General features: G+C 39.7%; 1 protein-coding gene across 2 annotated transcripts in view; it reads right to left on the bottom strand.

The window, feature by feature from the left end:
- The window catches only part of LOC126170985 (adipocyte plasma membrane-associated protein Hemomucin-like), a 106,641-nt gene that overhangs the window by 42,152 nt on the left and 44,807 nt on the right, over nt 1-19,682 (bottom strand). For both annotated transcript variants that reach the window (XM_049920765.1, XM_049920764.1), the window contains exon 4: nt 15,281-15,397. In XM_049920765.1, coding sequence (XP_049776722.1) covers nt 15,281-15,397 — 117 coding nt within the window. The remainder of the gene's footprint in view (nt 1-15,280; nt 15,398-19,682) is intronic.

Raw genomic sequence — 19,682 nt, 5'->3', positions numbered from 1 at the left:
ATACAGAGAAGTTGCAGCATTAGAAAATTGTAGCGAAATGCAGGAAGATCTGCAGCGGATAGGCACTTGGTGCAGGGAGTGGCAACTGACCCTTAACATAGACAAATGTAATGTATTGTGAATACATAGAAAGAAGGATCCTTTATTGTATGTGGAACAAACACTGGTAGCAGTTACTTCTGTAAAATATCTGGGAGTATGCGTGCGGAACGATTTGAAGTGGAATGATAATATAAAATTAATTGTTAGTAAGGCGGGTACCAGGTTGAGATTCATTGGGAGAGTCCTTAGAAAATGTAGTCCATCAACAAAGGAGGTGGCTTACAAAACACTCGTTTGACCTATACTTGAGTATTGCTCATCAGTGTGGGATCCGTACCAGATCGGGTTGACGGAGGAGATAGAGAAGATTCAAAGAAGAGCGGCGCGTTTCGTCACAGGGTTATTTGGTAACCGTGATAGCATTACGGAGATGTTTAACAAACTCAAGTGGCAGACTCTGCAAGAGAGGCGCTCTGCATCGCGGTGTAGCTTGCTCGCCAGGTTTCGAGAGGGTGCGTTTCTGGATGAGGTATCGAATATATTGCTTCCCCCTACTTATACCTCCCGAGGAGATCACGAATGTAAAATTAGAGAGATTAGAGCACGCACAGAGGCCTTCAGACAGTCGTTCTTCCCGCGAACCATACGCGACTGGAACAGGAAAGGGAGGTAATGACAGTGGCACGTAAAGTGCCCTCCGCCACACACCGTTGGGTGGCTTGTGGAGTATAAATGTAGATGTAGATGTAGATGTAGATATATCTATTTCTTTCATTGGGCCTGTCTGCAATTCAATAACTCCTCTATGTGGTGAGCAACTATCTATCCTTTTCATATTGTAGTTATTCCATCCTGGTCTTTCCAGTGTTTCTTTTCAAAACAAAATATTTCATATAAAATCTTGTTTCATTTCATAATTAAACTTTCCTTGAATGTCAACCTATTTTCAATATGTGACAGATAACACACATTCTGTTTTTTGTTAAATGAGAAGGCTGCTTTGCCTTTTTTGGGAGGCATGGAAGGGGATGATTCTTTTTGAACTGTTTTGATCACTGTCATGAAGTCCACAGCCAAAGCATTAGGAGTTTGTGCTGTGTTCAGATCAGAAGGTACAGATAAAATTTTCATAATCTACAAAATTTTCATTACTGGACTAGTAATACTGCTTTCACTTGGCTAAGTAACAATATTAGTGAACCATTGGACAGCTTAGCACTGTTAAAAGTAATAAAAGTGACAGATTTGGCAGAGAGAAAACACAAATGAAGTTTTGTAGTACAGGAATCATTATGAGAAGGTTTTTCTCATAGGCTGAGCACTTTATCACTATTATTACTGAGACCATAAGTAGCATTGCAGTATATCGGTTTTACATATTTTGGCTAATTCTCCAAGGGTGCCACAAACATGAACTAAAGGTTGCTACATCACACTTTACATAGGAATGAAGTATGATTCTGTCACAAAACAAGATGAAATCTAACCATTGGTTCACATTTAGGGACAAAAAGTAGTAAATAATTTAGGAGTAAAGGTAATGAATCACCAAACTGTAAAGTCCTTGAGTTCATTGAGTTGTCAACAGCTCGTAAATATGACTGAAAACTTAGCTAGTTGTCAGGCATACACACACACTCTTGTATGGCTACACTATGCTGGCTGAATACACTCTGTGAATACTGTAGGTCTACATTTTTGACTGGGGCTAGAGGTAGTGTTTGTTGGAGCAAGCGAGGGAGAAAAAAGTCAGGGACTGGGAGGGAGGGCAGCAGGTGCACATAATAATAATGCAATATGGCCAGCAGCACCAGTGAGATTGTGCAGTGCACAATGATGATGACATGGGTTGGGAGGCAAGGTGATAGAGCAGAGGAAAGAAAGACTGCAGGGAAGAGGATGTGGGCTGAGGATAATTGAAGTTAGGATTCTGGTGCAGGGTGGAGGTGGTTGGGGTACTGAGCGTTGATGGAGACTGAGACCAGGATGGTTACATTAATGAAGAATGTGCTGCAAGAAAAACTCCCACCTATGTAATTCAGAGAAGATGATGCTTGGGGGAAGGACCTAGATGCCATGGGCTGTGAGGTAGCCAATGAAATCAAGCACATTGTGCTCTGCAGTATGATCTGCCATTGAGTGGTTCACTGCCACAGTTTGGCAATTTAGCATTCTATTGATTTTACATACATTATTAAACTGAAAAATATATTCTGTACAAGCTGCCCATTTGGTACCTTACATGATGATAAAGCAAACATAAGAGTGCTTCTTACAAAGGTCCTGTTCATGATATCATGCTGTGATGTAGAATGAGTCAAGTAATTTACAAAATAACACTTTTTTCCTCTACAATTCTCTACTGTCAATTTACATGAGTGTCTCATACTTTTATTTTGTTGTTGTTGTTGTTGTTGTTGTTGTTGTTATTGTTGTGGTCTTCAGCCCTGCAACTGGTTTGATGCAGCTCTCCATGCTACTCTATCCTGTGCAAGCTTCTTCATCTCCCAATACCTACTGCAACCTACATCCTTCTGAATCTGCTTAGTGTATTCATCTCTTGGTCTCCCTCTACGATTTTTACCCTCCACGCTGCCCTCCAACACTAAATTGGCGATCCCTTGATGCCTCACTCAGAACGTGTCCTACCAACCGATCCCTTCTTCTAGTTAAGTTGTGCCACAAACTTCTCTTCTTCCCAATTCTATTCAATAACTCCTCATTAGTTATGTGATTTACCCAGCTAATCTTCAGCATTCTTCTGTAGCACCACATTTCGAAAGCTTCTATACTCTTCTTGTCCAAACTATTTATTGTCCATGTTTCATTTCCATACATGGCTACACTCCATACAATTACTTACAGAAACGACTTCCTGACACTTAAATCTATACTCGATGTTAACAAATTTCTCTTCTTCAGAAACGCTTTCCTTGCCATTGCCAGTCTACATTTTATATCCTCTCTACTTTGACAATCATCAGTTATTTTGCTCCCCAAATAGCAAAACTCCTTTACTACTTTAAGTGTCTCATTTCCTAATCTAATTCCCTCAGCATCAACTGACTTAATTCGACTACATTCCATTATCCTCATTTTGCTTTTGTTGATGTTCATCTTATATCCTCCTTTCAAGACACTGTCCATTCCGTTCAACTGCTCTTCCAAGTCCTTTGCTGTCTCTGACAGAATTACAATGTCATCGGCAAACCTCAAAGTTTTTATTTCTTCTCCATGGATTTTAATACCTACTCTGAATTTTTCTTCTGTTTCCTTTACTGCTTGCTCAATATACAGATTGAATAACTTCGGGGAGAGGCTACAACCCTGTCTCACTCCCTTCCCAACCGCTGCTTCCATTTCATGCCCCTCGACTCTTATAACTGCCATCTGGTTTCTGTACAAATTTTAAATAGCCTTTTGCTCCCTGTATTTTACCCCTGCCACCTTCAGAATTTGAAATAGAGTATTCCAGTCAACATTGTCAAAAGCTTCCTCTAAGACTACAAATGCTAGACACATAGGTTTGCCTTTCCTTAATCTATCTTCTAAGATAAGTCATAGAGTCAGTATTGCCTCATGTATTCCAATATTTCTACGGAATCCAAACTGATCTTCCCTGAGGTCGACTTCTACCAGTTTTTCCATTCGTCTGTAAAGAATTCGTGTTAGTATTTTGCAGCTGTGACTTATTAAACTGATAGTTTGATAATTTTCATATCTGTCAACACCTGCTTTCTTTGGGATTGGAATTATTATAACCTTCTTGAAGTCTGAGGGTATTTCGCCTGTCTCATACATCTTGCTCATCAGATGGTAGAGTTTTGTCAGGACTGGCTCTCCCAAGGCCATCAGTAACTCCCGGGACCTTGTTTCGACTCAGGTCTTTCAGTGCTCTAGCAAACTCTTCACGCAGTATCGTATCTCCCATTTCATCTTCATCTACAACCTCTTCCATTTCCATAATATTGTCCTCAAGTACATCGCCCTTGTATAGACCGTGTGTATACTCCTTCCACCTTTCTGCTTTCCCTTCTTTGCTTAGAACTGGGTTCCCATCTGAGCTCTTGATATTCATACAAGTGGCTCTCTTTTCTCCAAAGGTCTCTTTAATTTTCCTGTCTATCTTACCCCTAGTGAGATAGCCCTCTACATCCTTACATTTGTCCTCTAGCCATTCCTGCTTAGCCATTTTGCACTTCCTGTCGATCTCATTTTTGACACGTTTGTATTCCCTTTTGCCCGCGTTTTTATATTTTCTCCTTTCATCAATTAAATTCAATATTTCTTCTGTTACACAAGGATTTCTACTAGCCCTAGTCTTTTTACTTACTTGATCCTCTGGTGCCTTCACTACTTCATCCCTCAGAGCTACCCATTCTTCTTCTACTATATTTCTTTCCCCCATTCCTGTCAATTGTTCCCTTATGCTCTCCCTGAAACTCTGTACAACCTCTGGTTCTTTCAGTTTATCCAGGTCCCATTTCCTTAAATTCCCACCTTTTTGCAGTTTCATCGGTTTTAATCTACAGTTCATAACCAATAGATTGTGGTCAGAATCCACATCTGCCCCTGGAAATGTCTTACAATTTAAAACCTGGTTCCTAAATCTCTGTCTTACCATTATATAATCTATCTGATACCATCTTCAGCCTTCTTCCATGTATACAACCTTCTTTCATGATTCTTGAACCAAGTGTTAGCTATGATTAAGTTATGCTCTGTGCAAAATTCTACCAGGCGGCTTCCTCTTTCATTTTTTACCCCTAATCCATATTCACCTACTACGTTTCCTTGTCTTCCTTTTCCTACTATTTAGTTCCAGTCACTCATGACTATTAAATTTTCATCTCTCTTCACTATCTGAATAATTTCTTTTATCTCATCATACATTTCATCAATTTCTTCATTATCTGCAGAGCTAGTTGGCATATAAACTTGTACTACTGTAGAAGGCATGGGCTTCGTGTCTATCTTGGCCACAATAATGAGTTCACTATGCTGTTTGTAGTAGCTTACCCACACTCCCATTTTTTTTATTCATTATTAAACCTACTCCTGCATTACCCCTATTTTATTTTGTATTTATAACCCTGTATTCACCTGACCAAAAGTCTTGTTCCTCCCGCAACCGAACTTCACTAATTCCCACTATATCTAACCTTAACCTATCCATTTCTTTTATTTTATCAATCTGAATTAAATGAAAAATTATTAACTGGAACTTGCACATACAAAACTGTCTTCAAATGAGGTGTGCTATGACGTTGAGTTGGTGATGATGCTGATAATTATTTATTTTTACAGCACAATTATCAGTGCCCAAATGTCATGAGCTGATATATCAAGCTCATCAAAACTGGTGGGTCCTCTCATTCTGGGATCTGAGTGACTTGCACTTCATTTCTAACCTCCCAAATCTATTCCTCTCTTCTTCTTTCCAAAGAAAGAACTATTAATTCTAAAGCTATGATAGTGTATGTACTTTTATATGTGTTTATTGGCAGTTCAGAAACTTCTCCTGAAGATAATTCTGTCTCATAGTTTTATAACTACCTTTTTCTAAGCTGTCTGCCTCTGTAGTTGGAGGGTGATGCAATTGACTGTCATGTGGAGGTCCTAGTTTGATTCTCGGTATTTCCAAGGATTTTTCCTTGGTAGGAGGACTGGTAGCTACTTAACAGATTAGTAGTGGTTCCAAGGTCAAGACAACGACACATAGAGTTGTGTGCTGACCACATGCCCCTCCATAACAAATCCAATGATGCTACTGGAAGAGGATGATGTGGTGGTCGGTCAGGCCCAATTGGCTTGTCTAGGGCTAGAATGCAGAATGTCTAAGCTGATTGATGTTGCTGTTTTAGGAGACTTTAAAGTCTGTTGATGGTGATCATTACCAACCATTGAGTCCTTATTTTGTTTATTCCTTTTGTAGAACTACAAACATGAGTGTATTGCACAAATATATCAATGAGACCAACACATAATATTGTAGCAATTTGGTATGGCTGAGAGTGGTATAGAGGGTTGGAATCTCTGTCAGCTGCATGCTTGTCTTTGCTTACCTCACACAGTGCTTCTGCTTGTTAGCAGTGGAGGAAGGGGAGGAGAGGAGGAAGTACTGGCAAGTGCAGAGTCAGCTGAATTGTGCTGCTTTGGTAGAGTAACTGCTAAGGCTAGCCGGCCGCGGTGGTCTAGCGGTTCTGGCGCTGCAGTCCGGAACCGCGGGACTGCTACGGTCGCAGGTTCGAATCCTGCCTTGGGCATGGGTGTGTGTGATGTCCTTAGGTTAGTTAGGTTTAAGTAATTCTAAGTTCTAGGGGACTTATGACCTAAGATGTTGAGTCCCATAGTGCTCAGAGCCATTTGAACCATTTTTTGCTAAGGCTGTTTGACAACAAAACACTTTTATATTATATTTGTAATGCTGTTAAGTAAGTACAGATGTCCTCAGCCTAACAATTGGTTTGAACACTGAAGTACTAAATTAGACATGGCCCTGTTGGAGTTGGTACGTGCTTGCGTTCCTGTGACTTTTGAACTGCCTTACACAGCCAATTTTAGGGGTACCTATAGTTTCAATGTAAACTGTGAGCCACGCTGCAACTTGACATTTTTCATTAACAAATCAAGAACTGAAAAAAGCTATCAGTGAAAAAAATAACCCAAAGAGTAATGGGAGATTGAGTTCTATACCTCTCGATTTGTAGAATCGAACTTACCTACTGTGTAAAGCATTAATAAGTTATTCATCAAATAGAAGCTGAATCACAGGAAAAATACTGGTTATATGTGAGAGAGTGCTGATCAAGAAATATACAAATAAAATATGGTTATACTTTATGTTATTTGTTATTTAAGTTATGATTATGAGTAACATACTGAAGAGCCAAAGAAACTGGTATACCCGCCTAATATAGTGTAGGACCCCTGCCAGCATGCAGAAGTGCCACAACATGATGCAGCATGGACTCGACTAACGTCTGAGGTAGTGCTGGCGGGAAGTGATTCCATGAATCCTGCAGGGCTGTCCATAAATCTGTAAGAGTATGAGGAGGTGGAGATCTCTTCTGAACAGCACGTTGGAAGGCAGTCCAGATATGCTCAAGCGGAAGTGTTTAAACTCAAAAGAGTGTTCCTGGAGCCACTCTATAGCAATTCTGGACATATGCGGTGTTGCACTGTCCTGCTGGAATTGCCGAAGTCCGTCGGAATGCACAACAGACATGAATGGATGCAGATGATCAGACAGGATGCTTACATATGTTTCACCTGTCAAGAGTCATATCTAGATGTATCAGTGGTCCCAAATCCCTCCAACTGCACACGTCCCACACCATTACAGAGCCTCCACCAGCTTGAACAGTCCCCTGCTGTGTCCATGGACTCATGCGGTTGTCTCCATACCTGTACATGTTCATCTGCTTGATACAATTTGAAACAAGACTTGTCTGACCAGGCAACATGTTTCCAGTCATCAACAGTCCAATGTTGGCATTGACAGGCCCAGGTGAGGCATAAAGACTTGTGTCCTGCAGTCATCAAGGTTACATGAGTGGACCTTCGGCTCTGAAAGCCCATATCAATGATGTTTCGTTGAATGGTTCACATGCTGACATTTGTTGATTGCCCAGCATTGAAATCTGCAGCAATTTGTGGAAGAGTTGCACTTCTGTCACACTGAATGATTCTCTTCAGTCACCATTGGTCCCATTCTTGCAGAATCTCTTTCTGGCTGCAGCGATGTCAGGGATTTGATGTTTTACCAGATTCCTGATAGTCACGGTACACTCGTGAAATGGTCATATGGGAAAAATCCCCATTTCATTGCTACCTTGGAGATGCTGTGTGCCATCACTCATGCGCTGACTGTAACATCATGCTCAAACTCACATAAATCTTGACAACCTGTCAGTGTATCAGCAGTAACCAATCTAACAACTGCACCAGACGTCTTACATAGGGTGTATCATAATTAATGGCGTAAACGCATACAGTTGAAAGTACATGATACTAGAAGGAAAAAAGTCTCAGTAAACATGGGGTCAAAAACACATACCTCAAGAATATAGGGTCAAAAATGCATACCTTAAGAGCTACGAGCAATTTTTCATCTTTGATACTGTGAAATAGATCTCTTCTACTGCAAATTCTTTGCTTTCCATATTTTTGGAAGTGGTAGTATGGACCAAAATACGAAAAACAGTCCAGCAACATGTGCTCTAAAATGCATACCTTAACAGTTACAAGCACTTGATCATTAGAAGAGTTGTGTTTCAAAGTAGCAAAGACGATCAAGTGCTCATAATTCTTAGGGAATGCATTTTAGAGCATGTGTTTACCGGACTTTTTTTCTTGTTTTGGTCCATACTACCAGTTCCCAAAATATGGAAAGCAAAGAACTTGCAGAAAAGTAGATTTGTTTCACAGTATCGAAGATGAAAAATTGCTCATAGCTCTTAAGACATGCATTTTTGGCCCTATATTTACTGAGAATTTTAAGCTCTATTATTGTGTACTTTCAGTTGTACGCATTTACGCCATTCATTATGAGACACCCTGTACAGGCATTGCCGAACCCAGTGCCATATTCTGCACTTTTACATATCTTTGTATTTGAATATACACGCCTAGTCCAGTTTCTTTGGCACTTCAGTGTATATGTTAACCGAATTTTCCGCCAGTGCTTGGCAAACATGACAGTAATATTAAAGAGGATAACATTTCCTAATGTTCTGCAAAATTATGTTTATTTGATCACAAATAAAGACGGTCTGAAAAGCTGAAAACTGGTTCATGACCAAATAAAAACAGTTCTGCAGATTATTAGAGAGTGTTATCCTTGTCTCAACTTGTCGCCTGAAGATAGCCTGAGAAGCCGAAAGCAGGTTGTCACTGAACGAATATAATTTTGCAGAACATTAAGCAGTGTTATCCTTTTTAATATTAATAATATATTTATATATTTGCATTGAGGAATAAGCCTTTCAGCTGAGAATGATTTTCCCGCAAATAATTTTTTGTCTATTTATTTGAAAAAATACCCAAATGTAAATTTACTTGAATAATGCCCATCTATGGACTGTAACAGTAAAACTTGAAAGTCTGTAACAAGAAGGCCTTAAGAAGACTGGTATATGTCATCTAAAAACACACACTCTTCAACTTTGGTGGAAGCTATCCATTACAATTGGGGGAATCAGTAGGTCTGTAACAAGAGGGCCTTCAAGAAGAATGGTGAGTGTCATATGCAAACACACACTCTTCATCTTTGTCGGAGGCTGTCCATAATGACTGGGGCATCAGTAGGTCTAAAATGTATTTATGTATTTTCTGTACATACAACAGAAGGGGCTTACCCATGACAGAAGCTGAGTTCTTCCACATATCCAGAATCCATTAACAAAAGCATGCGATCCATCTTTGGCGTGAAGTTTTTCCTTTTCCTTCCCTTTTGTCTCTGTTTATTTGGGGAGCCTGTGATGGGGAAATAACATGAGGATGGATTTTTCTGCTTTCCTCTGGTAGATTCTACTTCCAAGGACTGTGTGGAAAGACTGACATTCAGTCAATCGGCCAAATGAAATATGGCATACGTTGATGGCTTTAAGGACCTACTCTTAGTTTTGATATTGTTCATTATTGCATATTCACTACAAACTGCTTGCCCATTTTTATCAGACCAACTGTATAATGCTGTAATTCATGAGCCATTTCTTAGCCATATAACTGGAAGAACTCAAAAGTGTTGGGCTGGTTCACTTTTGCAGCTACACTTGTTACACACAGTGGAAAGTCAAGGATGGAATAACAACAGTATGGAAAGGATAGATTGCTACTCACCACACAGAGGAGGTGGTGAATCGCAGACACACACAATGCAAAGAACACTAGAAGTATCACACAAAGTCCTTCCTCAGCTGTAAAGCTCTCATACATTCACACAATAACTCACACACCTAGTATTCTTTCAATTATGCCTGTCTGCTATGTGATGCCTTCTCTATGTGGGGCACACAAGTAACTTGTGTTATGCCACAGAGTAGTGAGGGGGAAGGATTTAAAATTTTACTCTAGTTCACACTAGCACTGACACAGACAACTCCAGGAAGATGTGGTTGAAATAGCTATGCAGCTGAAAGAAACAATCAAAACTGTAAGTCAGTGTAGTATGTGTGTACACGGTGCTACATTGGCACCAATCACCAGGCACAAGTTACACATTCAGCAAAATGTCCACTGAGAGAGAGAGAGAGACTGAGAGTGAGAGAGAGACAGAGAGAGAGAGAGAGAGAGAGAGACTTCACCTAACTGTCTCCCTCCTGTCTCCATAAAAACTGCAGTTCTCCACATCTGAATTCAGTTGGTCACTAAGATCGATGGCGTTTGTACCGAACTATTTGATTCAATGATTATTGTTGCGCAGTGACATATATGTGTTAGATGTTCCAGAACTTCATTTGAACACGCTGCTTGCTGTTCCTGAGATGGCAACATGCAAGTAACCATAAGTTGCAGCTCTTGGGACTTTGCACTGGCCACCTATTACACTGGCGATGGAGAGCTTGAGGTCTTCCAACACCAGTATATCTTTGTCACTTTAACATCATCATCATTGCTGGGTGAGAGGGCCATCCAATGCCTCTGTTCCTGATCATCACAACAATCACTTCCAGGTACCAAGATCTGCCTGTCCCATGGAGTGCAGTACAGCCAAGAATGCTCTACAGTGTGTGGAGGCATAATCTCATGCTACAGTTACTTTTTGTCATCAGTCTTCTGACTGGTTTGATGCGGCCCATCATGAATTCCTCTCCTGTGCTAATCTCTTCATAACAGAGTAGTACTTGCAACCTATGTCCTCAATTATTTGTTGGATGTAGTCCAATCCCTGTCTTCCTCTACAGTTTTTGCCCTTTACAGCTCCCTCTAGTACCATGGAAGTCATTCCCACATGTCTTAACAGATGTCCTATCGTCCGGTCCCTTCTCCTTATCAGTGTTTTCCACATATTCCTTTCCTCTACAATTCTGCGTAGAGCCTCCTCATTCCTTACCTTATCTGTCCACCTAATTTTCAACATTCGTCTGTAGCACCACATCTCGATTCTATTCTGTTCCGGTTTTCCCACAGTCCATGTTTCACTACCATACAGTGCTGTTCTCCAGACGTACATTCTCAGAAATTTCTTTCTCAGACTAAGGCTGATATTTGACATTAGTAGACTTCTCTTGGCCAGGCATGTCTTTTTTTGCCATAGCTAGTCTGCCTTTGATGTCCTTGTTCCGCCCATCATTGGTTATTTTTCTGCCTAGGTAGCAGAATTCCTTAACTTCATCTACTTCATGACCATCAATCCTGACGTTAAGTTTCTCACTGTTCTCATCTCTACTACTTCTCATTACCTTTATTTTTCTTCGATTTACTCTCAGTCCATACTGTGTACTCATTATGCTGCTCATTCCATTCAGCAGATCATGTAAGTCTTGAAACTTCCTGGCAGATTAACTCGGGACTCGAGTTCAAGTCTCAGTCTGGCAAACAGTTTTAATCTGCCAGGAAGTTTCATATCAGCACACACTCCACTGCAGAGTGAAAATCTTATTCTGGCATGTAATTCTTCTTCACTTTCACTCAGGATAGCAATATCATAAGCGAATCGTATCACTGATATCCTTTCGCCTTGAATTTTAATTCCACTCCTGAACCTTTCTTTTATTTCCATCATTGCTTCCTTAATGTACAGACTGAACAGTAGGGGCTACATCCTTGTCTTACACCCTTTTTAGTACGAGCACTTCATTCTTGGTTGTCCACTCTTATTATTCCCTCTTGGCTGTTGTACATATTGTATATGACCCATCTCTCCCTATAGCTTACTCCTCCTTTTTTCAGAATTTTGAACATCTCGCACCACTTTTACATTGTTGAACGCTTTTTCCAGGTCAACAAATCCTATGAACGTGTCTCGATTTTTCTTTAGTCTTGTTTCCAACATTAACCACACTGTCAGAACTGCCTCTCTCTGGCCTTTATTTTTCCTAAAGCCAAACTGATCCGTCATCCAGTGCCTCTCTCTGGCCTTTATTTTTCCTAAAGCCAAACTGATCCGTCATCCAGTGCATCCTCCCCTTTTCTTTTCCGTTCTTCTGTATATTATTCTTGTAAGCAACTTGGATGCATGGGCTGTTAAGCTGATCATGCGATAATTCTTGCACTTGTCAGCCCTTGCCCTCTTTGGAATTTTGTGGCTGATGCTTTTCCGAAAGTCAGATGGTATGTAGCCAGGCTCACACATTCTACATACCAACATGAATAGTCATTTTGTTGCCACTTCCTCAAATGATTTTAGAAATTCTGATGGAATATTATCTATCCCTTCTGCCTTATTTGACTTTAAGTCCTCCAAAGCTCTTTTAAATTCTGATTCCAATACTAGATCCCCTATCTCTTCTACATCGACTCCTGTTTCTTCTTCTATCACATCAGACAAATATTCCCCCTAATAGAGGCTTCCAATGTATTCTTTCCTCTTATCTGCTCCCTCCTCTGCATTTAACAGTGGAATTCCCGTTGCACTCTTAATGTTACCATGCTTGCTTTTAATGCCACCGAAGGTTATTTTGACTGTATGCTGAGTCTGTCCTTCCGACCATCATTTCTTCTTCAATGTCTTCACATTTTTCCTGCAGCCATTTCATCTTAGCTTCCCTGCACTTCCTATTTATTTCATTCCTCTGCAACTTGTATTTCTGTATTCCTGAGTGTCCCGGAACATTTATGTACATCCACCTTTCATCATTCAACTTCAGTATTTCTTCTGTTACCCATAGTTTCTTTGCAGTTGCCTTCTTTGTACCTATGTTTTCCTTCCCAATTTCTGTGATGGCCCTTTTCAGAGATGTCCATTCCTCTTCAACTGTACTGCCTACTGAGCTATTCCTTATTGCTGTATCTATAGGCTTAGAGAACTTAAAGCATATCTCATCATTCCTTAGTACTTCCATACCTCTCTCCTTTGCGTATTGATTCTTCCTGACTAATGTCTTAAACTTCAGCCTACTCCTCATCACTACTACATTGTGATCTGAGTCTATAGCTGCTCCTGGGTACTCCTTACAATCCAGTATCTGATTTTGGAATCTCTGTCTGACCATGATGTAATCTAACTATAATCTTCCCATATCACCCAGCCTTTTCCAAGTATACCTCCTCCTCTTGTGATACTTGAACAGGGTATTCACTTGTTACAGAACTCAATTAGTCTTTCTCCTCTCTCATTCCTTGTCCCAAACCCATATTCTCCTGTAACCTTTTCTTCTATTCCTTCCCCTACAACTGCAGTCCCCCATGACTATTAGATTTTCATCCCCCTTTATATCCTTTATGACCCTTTCAATATCCTCATACACTTTCTCTTCATCTTCAGCTTGTAGTGTCGGCATGTATACCTGAACTATCATTGTTGGTATTGGTTTGCTGGCGATTCTGATAAGAATGATCCTGTCACTGAACTGTTCACAGAAACACACTCCCTGCCCTACCTTCCTATTCATAATGAATCCTACTCCTGTTACACCATTTTCTGCTGCTGCTGATATTACACTATACTCATCTGACCAGAAATCCTTGTCTTCTTTCTGCTTCACTTCACTGACCCCTACTATATCTAGAGTGAGCCTTTGCATTTCCCTTTTCAGATTTTCTAGTTTCCCTACCACATTCAAGCTTCTGACATTCCATGCCCTGACTCATAGAACGTTATCCTTCCATTGATTATTCAATCTTTTTCTCATGGCAACCTCCCCCTTGGCAGTCACCTCCTGTAGATCTGAATGGGGGACTATTCCGGAAGGGAGAGATCATCATGACACTTCTTCAATTATAGGCCACATGTCCTGTGGATACACATTACGTGTCTTTACTGCAGTGGTTTCCATTGCCTTCTGTATCCTCATGCTTTTGATCATTGCTGATTCTTCTGCCTTTAGGGACAGTTTCCCACCCTTAGAACAAGAGAGTGCCCTGAACCTCTCTACTCCTCCGCCCTCTTTGACAAGGCCATTGGCAGAATGTGGGTGACTTCTTATGCTGGAAGTCTTCAACTCTCAATGCTGATTGTTAATCAAAATTTAGATGGTGGTGGGATTTGAATCTGGGACCAGAGACATTTTGATTATGAATCAAAGACACTACCCCTAGACCACGGGTGGTGACAATCAGAATCATCAAAGTCCCTCCATTTCACTAGTGTGAGATGTCAGCTGAGGCTGACAACAAAATGCAGAACTGTAAATCTGAACAAATAAACATTTACTTGCTAATCATGTTTGAATAGTGCTACAAGATACTCTACAGGTTCCACAACACCATCCTGACAACGTAGAGGTGTCTCCATTTGGTGCCCTCACATTGGTCATGACATGCCTATGAAAATGTTATTAAGTGGATATACAAAACAGCAATTTCTAAATGATTAAATGATTCATCCAGAATGTACATTACACTGTTATATTACTGCCACCCCCCCCCTCCCTCCCTCCCCCCCCAAAAAGTCATTAGTTGTGTAGCTTTCAGAAAAATTTCAAAATTTAAAACATATCTAGTAGTGAAACAAGCAAAAGTAATTTCACAGATATAGACTTTGTATTTTGATTTTTTAATATTATTTTATGCAATTTTTTCTGACAAATAATATTGTAACAGGCTGTAAATTCATGTGAGAGGAATGTAACTGCCAAAGATACAACACAATATAATTCATTTATAAAATGACATTTTGTAACCCTCACACAAGAGGAACTGCTGCACCAAAAGCTGCTTAACCAGTGTCTGCTGCAGAATTTTCTACAGTCCCATGCAATATTTCTCTAAACAGAAGAAAATATTCAAACTGATCATTGTGCATTGTGAACCTAGGACATGTATTTTATTGTTGTGCTATCAAATAAATTACAAACTAAATTTCATATTTTATCGAGAAAAAAATGTGTCACATACTGCAAAAGGAGTCATCTTACCATCTGGCACTGCATTTTCACTGTTTGATAAATACAATTTTATAGCAACACTACAGGGAATGCACAATAATAAACGTTACATAAAGAGATCAAAAATATTTAATACAGTCAGATTTTTCAACAATGAGAAGTGGCATAAAGTTAACTTCAAAGAAAATTTAAAATCACCATATTTTCAATACTGAATTCAGATTTAGTTTAGTTTACAGAACACTTACCAGTTTCAATGTTAACTTTGAACAGTCCATAATAAGTATCGGCAACATAAAGATTGCCATGTTTGTCAAATTTTAAGCCAAGTGGGCGTCCACAAATACTCTCTTCCCAGTAACCACCTGAAATGCAGCAAACTAATAAGAATAACAATAATTTTAAAAAAATTAAATCATTTTTTCTACTGACTCTACCACTTGCACTTAAGTTACTGACCATGAATGAAACTGGTTTCTTTGCCTCGGTTTCACTAAATGCATACACTATAAGGTTAAAAGTACCTGGATACCTACATCTGTTTGCTGCAACTGTGCAGCTAAAAGAATGCACAACTTACTCAATTTTTCACGAAACACGAAGCATTGATATAATGAAGACAAATTTCATTTCTCTTTTTTCTTAAGCATTTTGGGTAATTGCTGCCAGGGTTCTGGGTGACTTGATTTATCATGTAACCAGTTCTAGTTCATACCAAAGATGCTTACATATCTAAAGTTGTAAATTCTTTCATAGTGTGGGGAAATATACTGTTGTGTAAAACGGTTTTATAAATTCTTTTATTCGTTTTACGACTGACTTAAATTAACGATATGATATCAAATAGGAAACAGCTCCAGTTTATCACATCACTGTCATGAAACTTTCCAGTTAGCCCTCATATGCTTTAAGGAAGCGTTCCTGCAACACCTTACACAGTTTAAGAAAGTTTTCCTGCTAATGTTTTCACACTTTAAGGAAGCTTTCCTGTAACCCATTAGACTCTTTAAAGAAGCTTTCCTGTTACCCATTCCACACTTTAAGAAAGCATTCATGTCAACTGTTACACGCTTTACAAAATGTTTTCACTACTCTATATGCTAAAGAAAAGTTTTGCTAACACAATGCACTCTTATAGGAAACTTACATCCTACTTCTTTATACAGGATCTATTCACATTTACCTGTACATTATAGAAGCCTACTCCCTCTACAAATGACTCTGCCACAAATGAAGTTTAAGTCTCTTTAATACTAAAGATTTTGTAATTCAAGACAACAATATTAGGAAAAGGAAAGTTGTTATTCGCCATACAGCAGAGATGCTGAGTCACAGATAGGCACAACAAAAAGACTCTCACAAATAACCTTTCAGCCAACAAGGCCTTTTGGGATGAAAGCTTATTTGTGAGAGTCTTTTTGTTGTGACTATCTGTGACTCAGCATCTCCGCTATATGGTGAGTAGCAACTTTGGTTTTCATAATATTGTTACATCCCATCCTGGATTAACCATTGTCTAAACCAAGAACAACAGTAAGACAATCAAACCACAAAGAAAATTTGAGACAGTTATCACTGCCTGTAAGTCTGTCAGTACACGCCATAGTCTTAAATAAATGAGTAACAATTATGTTTCGTACTTATACCCTATTAAGGGGTGAACAATCCAACACAGTGTTACAAGCAAATCAGGGCCAGGCCAATAACCTGTTAGTATAATGAGAAGCTTCTGTGATTATTTTCTACTCTTAACACCTATAAGTCTTGTTTGAAGATGACACAAAGGAAATGGTCTTTCACAATTGAAAAGAAAATGTTCATTATTCTTGCATGAAACTGCAAATGATATATGTTTTTATTTATTAATTACATGGAAAATTTAATGAAGATTTAAAAGTCCATGTTTCATCAAATATGATGAACATAAATGAAAGTATTGAAGTTGTGGTAGAGGAATCTGACAACTTTAGGTGCATTTCTTTTAGACAATGAGTAATCCATACTGGCCTGCAATAGCAAGGTGTTGAAACCACTTTTTGGGGCCTGGTGGTGTCCATTCTGTAGGACTGCCGTCCATCTTTGTCCTCCAACATTTCAGTGGCAGTGAAGTAACCCCCCACCACTACCACCTGGGGAGGGGGGGGGGGGGGGGTAACTGAGATGAGTATCTGTCTTTGGGGCTATCTTCTCTCCTTTTTCAGTGTCATCATTGCTGATGTTTTCTTTCTTCTCACTTCCCTCTTTTGGGTACCAGTTCTAACATCCCCTCATTTCATATTCAATAGTCCTCATTGTGAGACTCTTCTCTTTTTGTTACAATTTTATTTCCAGTTTTTTGGGAATTAGTCAGGATTACAAGAGCACTGAGAAAAATGTTTTCTTAGCCACTCATTGAGTCATTATTCACAGGATTATAGTAATACTATACCACAATATTTTTCTGTATGAAGATAATAATTGATAAGATAATAATTGATCTCTGCCCAAACTCTTTGCCTTTACAAATGTCTGCTTGTGTCTGTGTATATGAGGATGGATATGTGTGTGTGTGCGAGTGTATACCTGTCCTTTTTTCCCCCTAAGGTAAGTCTTTCCGCACCCGGGATTGGAATGACTCCTTACCCTCTCCCTTAAAACCCAAATCCTTTTGTCTTTCCCTCTCCTTCCCTCTTTCCTGACGAGGCAACCATTGGTTGCGAAAGCTAGATTTTGTGTGTATGTTTGTGTTTGTTTGTGTGTCTATCGACCTGCCAGCGCTTTTGTTTGGTAAGTCTCATCATCTTTCTTTTTAAATATATTTTTCCCACGTGGAATGTTTCCCTCTATTATATTCATATCATTAAGATAATAATTATGATTGATTTATTGTGCACTTCTGTTCAAGGATGTTAGCAATGTCAATTATATGACAGGAAGAACAGTTGAATACATTACAAAAAGCATAATTTATGGCTTGCTAGCATCAATGTTATATTAGATAATAATTATAAGCTTTCATAGCAGCAAAAGTAACATTATGGTAAAGTAACATAAATTTATAATGAGTGCTAGCTAAAATAATATACCTGTAATTTACATGCAAGGGCTGCTGGCTACGGTGATACAAATGGGTACTTAGAAAATGGATATAGGATAAAACTATGTAAAAACCAACCAACTAAGTGTGTTAGCTGATAAAGTAGAAGTAAGAATACAGATATTTGTATGTGTATCAATGGCAGAGGAGCTACACCTGTGTTGAGGAAAGGGAGGAAAAATGTGAATCTGTAGAAACATTTGATTAAATAGGAGAAATGTGTATGAGAAAGGAGGTGTAAATGACAGTTTCTGCAGAAGTCGAACATTTAATATTTTGAGACTTACTTCAATGTTGTGTGGAAATAAATTTACCTAGCAAGGGGAGGCCACAATATTGGGATCATGGATTTATGTCAAACTTTATACACCCTTAGAAGACCATTAAAACAACATAATGTGCAAGTAGTAAGGTGCACTAGTCTGGCAATTCTGAGAAAATTGCAGGAGAGGTTTACATGTCTATTATGTAACTGATGTATCTGTGCAAAGGTGTCGGTCATAAGACTTAATTGTGGTCAAACTGTTAAGAGTTCTTGCCTTGCAAGAGAGCCGTGGTCAAGGCAAAGGTTTGAATCCAGCTAACACTTACTTTGTAATCTATTTTTTCTCATCAGTGGCCCCTTTATTCAATTTATATGACATTTGAGAGGTAATATATATATATATATATATATATATATATATATATATATATATATATATATATATATATATATACACACTTCCCACTAACACCAACCTGTCAGAACTCCGGAGATGGGAACTTGCCCTTCAGCATATCCTCTCTTCTCGCTATCCGCCAGGCCTCAATCTCCGCTAATTTCTAATTTCAATCTGCCGCCGCTCATACCTCACCTGTCTTTCAACATCATCTTTGCCTCTGTATTTCCGTCCCGACTGACATCTCTGCCCAAACTCTTTGCCTTTACAAATGTCTGCTTGTGTCTGTGTATGTGTGGATGGATATGTGTGTGTGTGCGAGTGTATACCTGTCCTTTTTTCCCCCTAGGGTAGGTCTTTCCGCTCCCGGGATTGGAGTGACTCCTTACCCTCTCCCTTGGGGCCCATGTCCTTTTGTCTTTCCTTCTCCTTCCCTCTTTCCTGGCGGGGCGGCCGTTGGTTGCGAGGGCTTGGATTTTGTGTGTATGTTTGTGTTTGTTTGTGTGTCTGTCGACCTGCCAGCGCTTTCGTTTGGTAGGTCACATCATCTTTGTTTTTTGGATATATATATATATATATATATATATATATATGTATATATATATATGTATGTATAGAAAGAAAGATGATGAGACTTGCCGGACGGGGGCGCTGGCGGGTCGATGGACGCACGGGCGAGCACGGGCATGCACGCGGGGTCTGGCTTTCGCGGCCGATGGTTGCCTCGTCGGGGGGGAGGGGGGGGGACGGAAGGATTTGGGTTTTGGGGGGGAGGGTGGGGGGTCGTTCCGGTCCCGGGGGCGGGGGGGCTTGCCTTGGGGGGGGGGGGACGGGTGTGCACTCGCGCGCACGCGCACATGTCCGTCCTCATATGCACGGACACAAGCAGACATTTCTGCTTGTGTCTGTGTA

The sequence above is a fragment of the Schistocerca cancellata genome, chromosome 1, assembly GCF_023864275.1.
Source record: "Schistocerca cancellata isolate TAMUIC-IGC-003103 chromosome 1, iqSchCanc2.1, whole genome shotgun sequence".
Classification (NCBI taxonomy): domain Eukaryota; kingdom Metazoa; phylum Arthropoda; class Insecta; order Orthoptera; family Acrididae; genus Schistocerca; species Schistocerca cancellata.
Note: the sequence above shows the minus strand (reverse complement) of the source record. Positions and strands in the feature narration are given on the sequence as shown.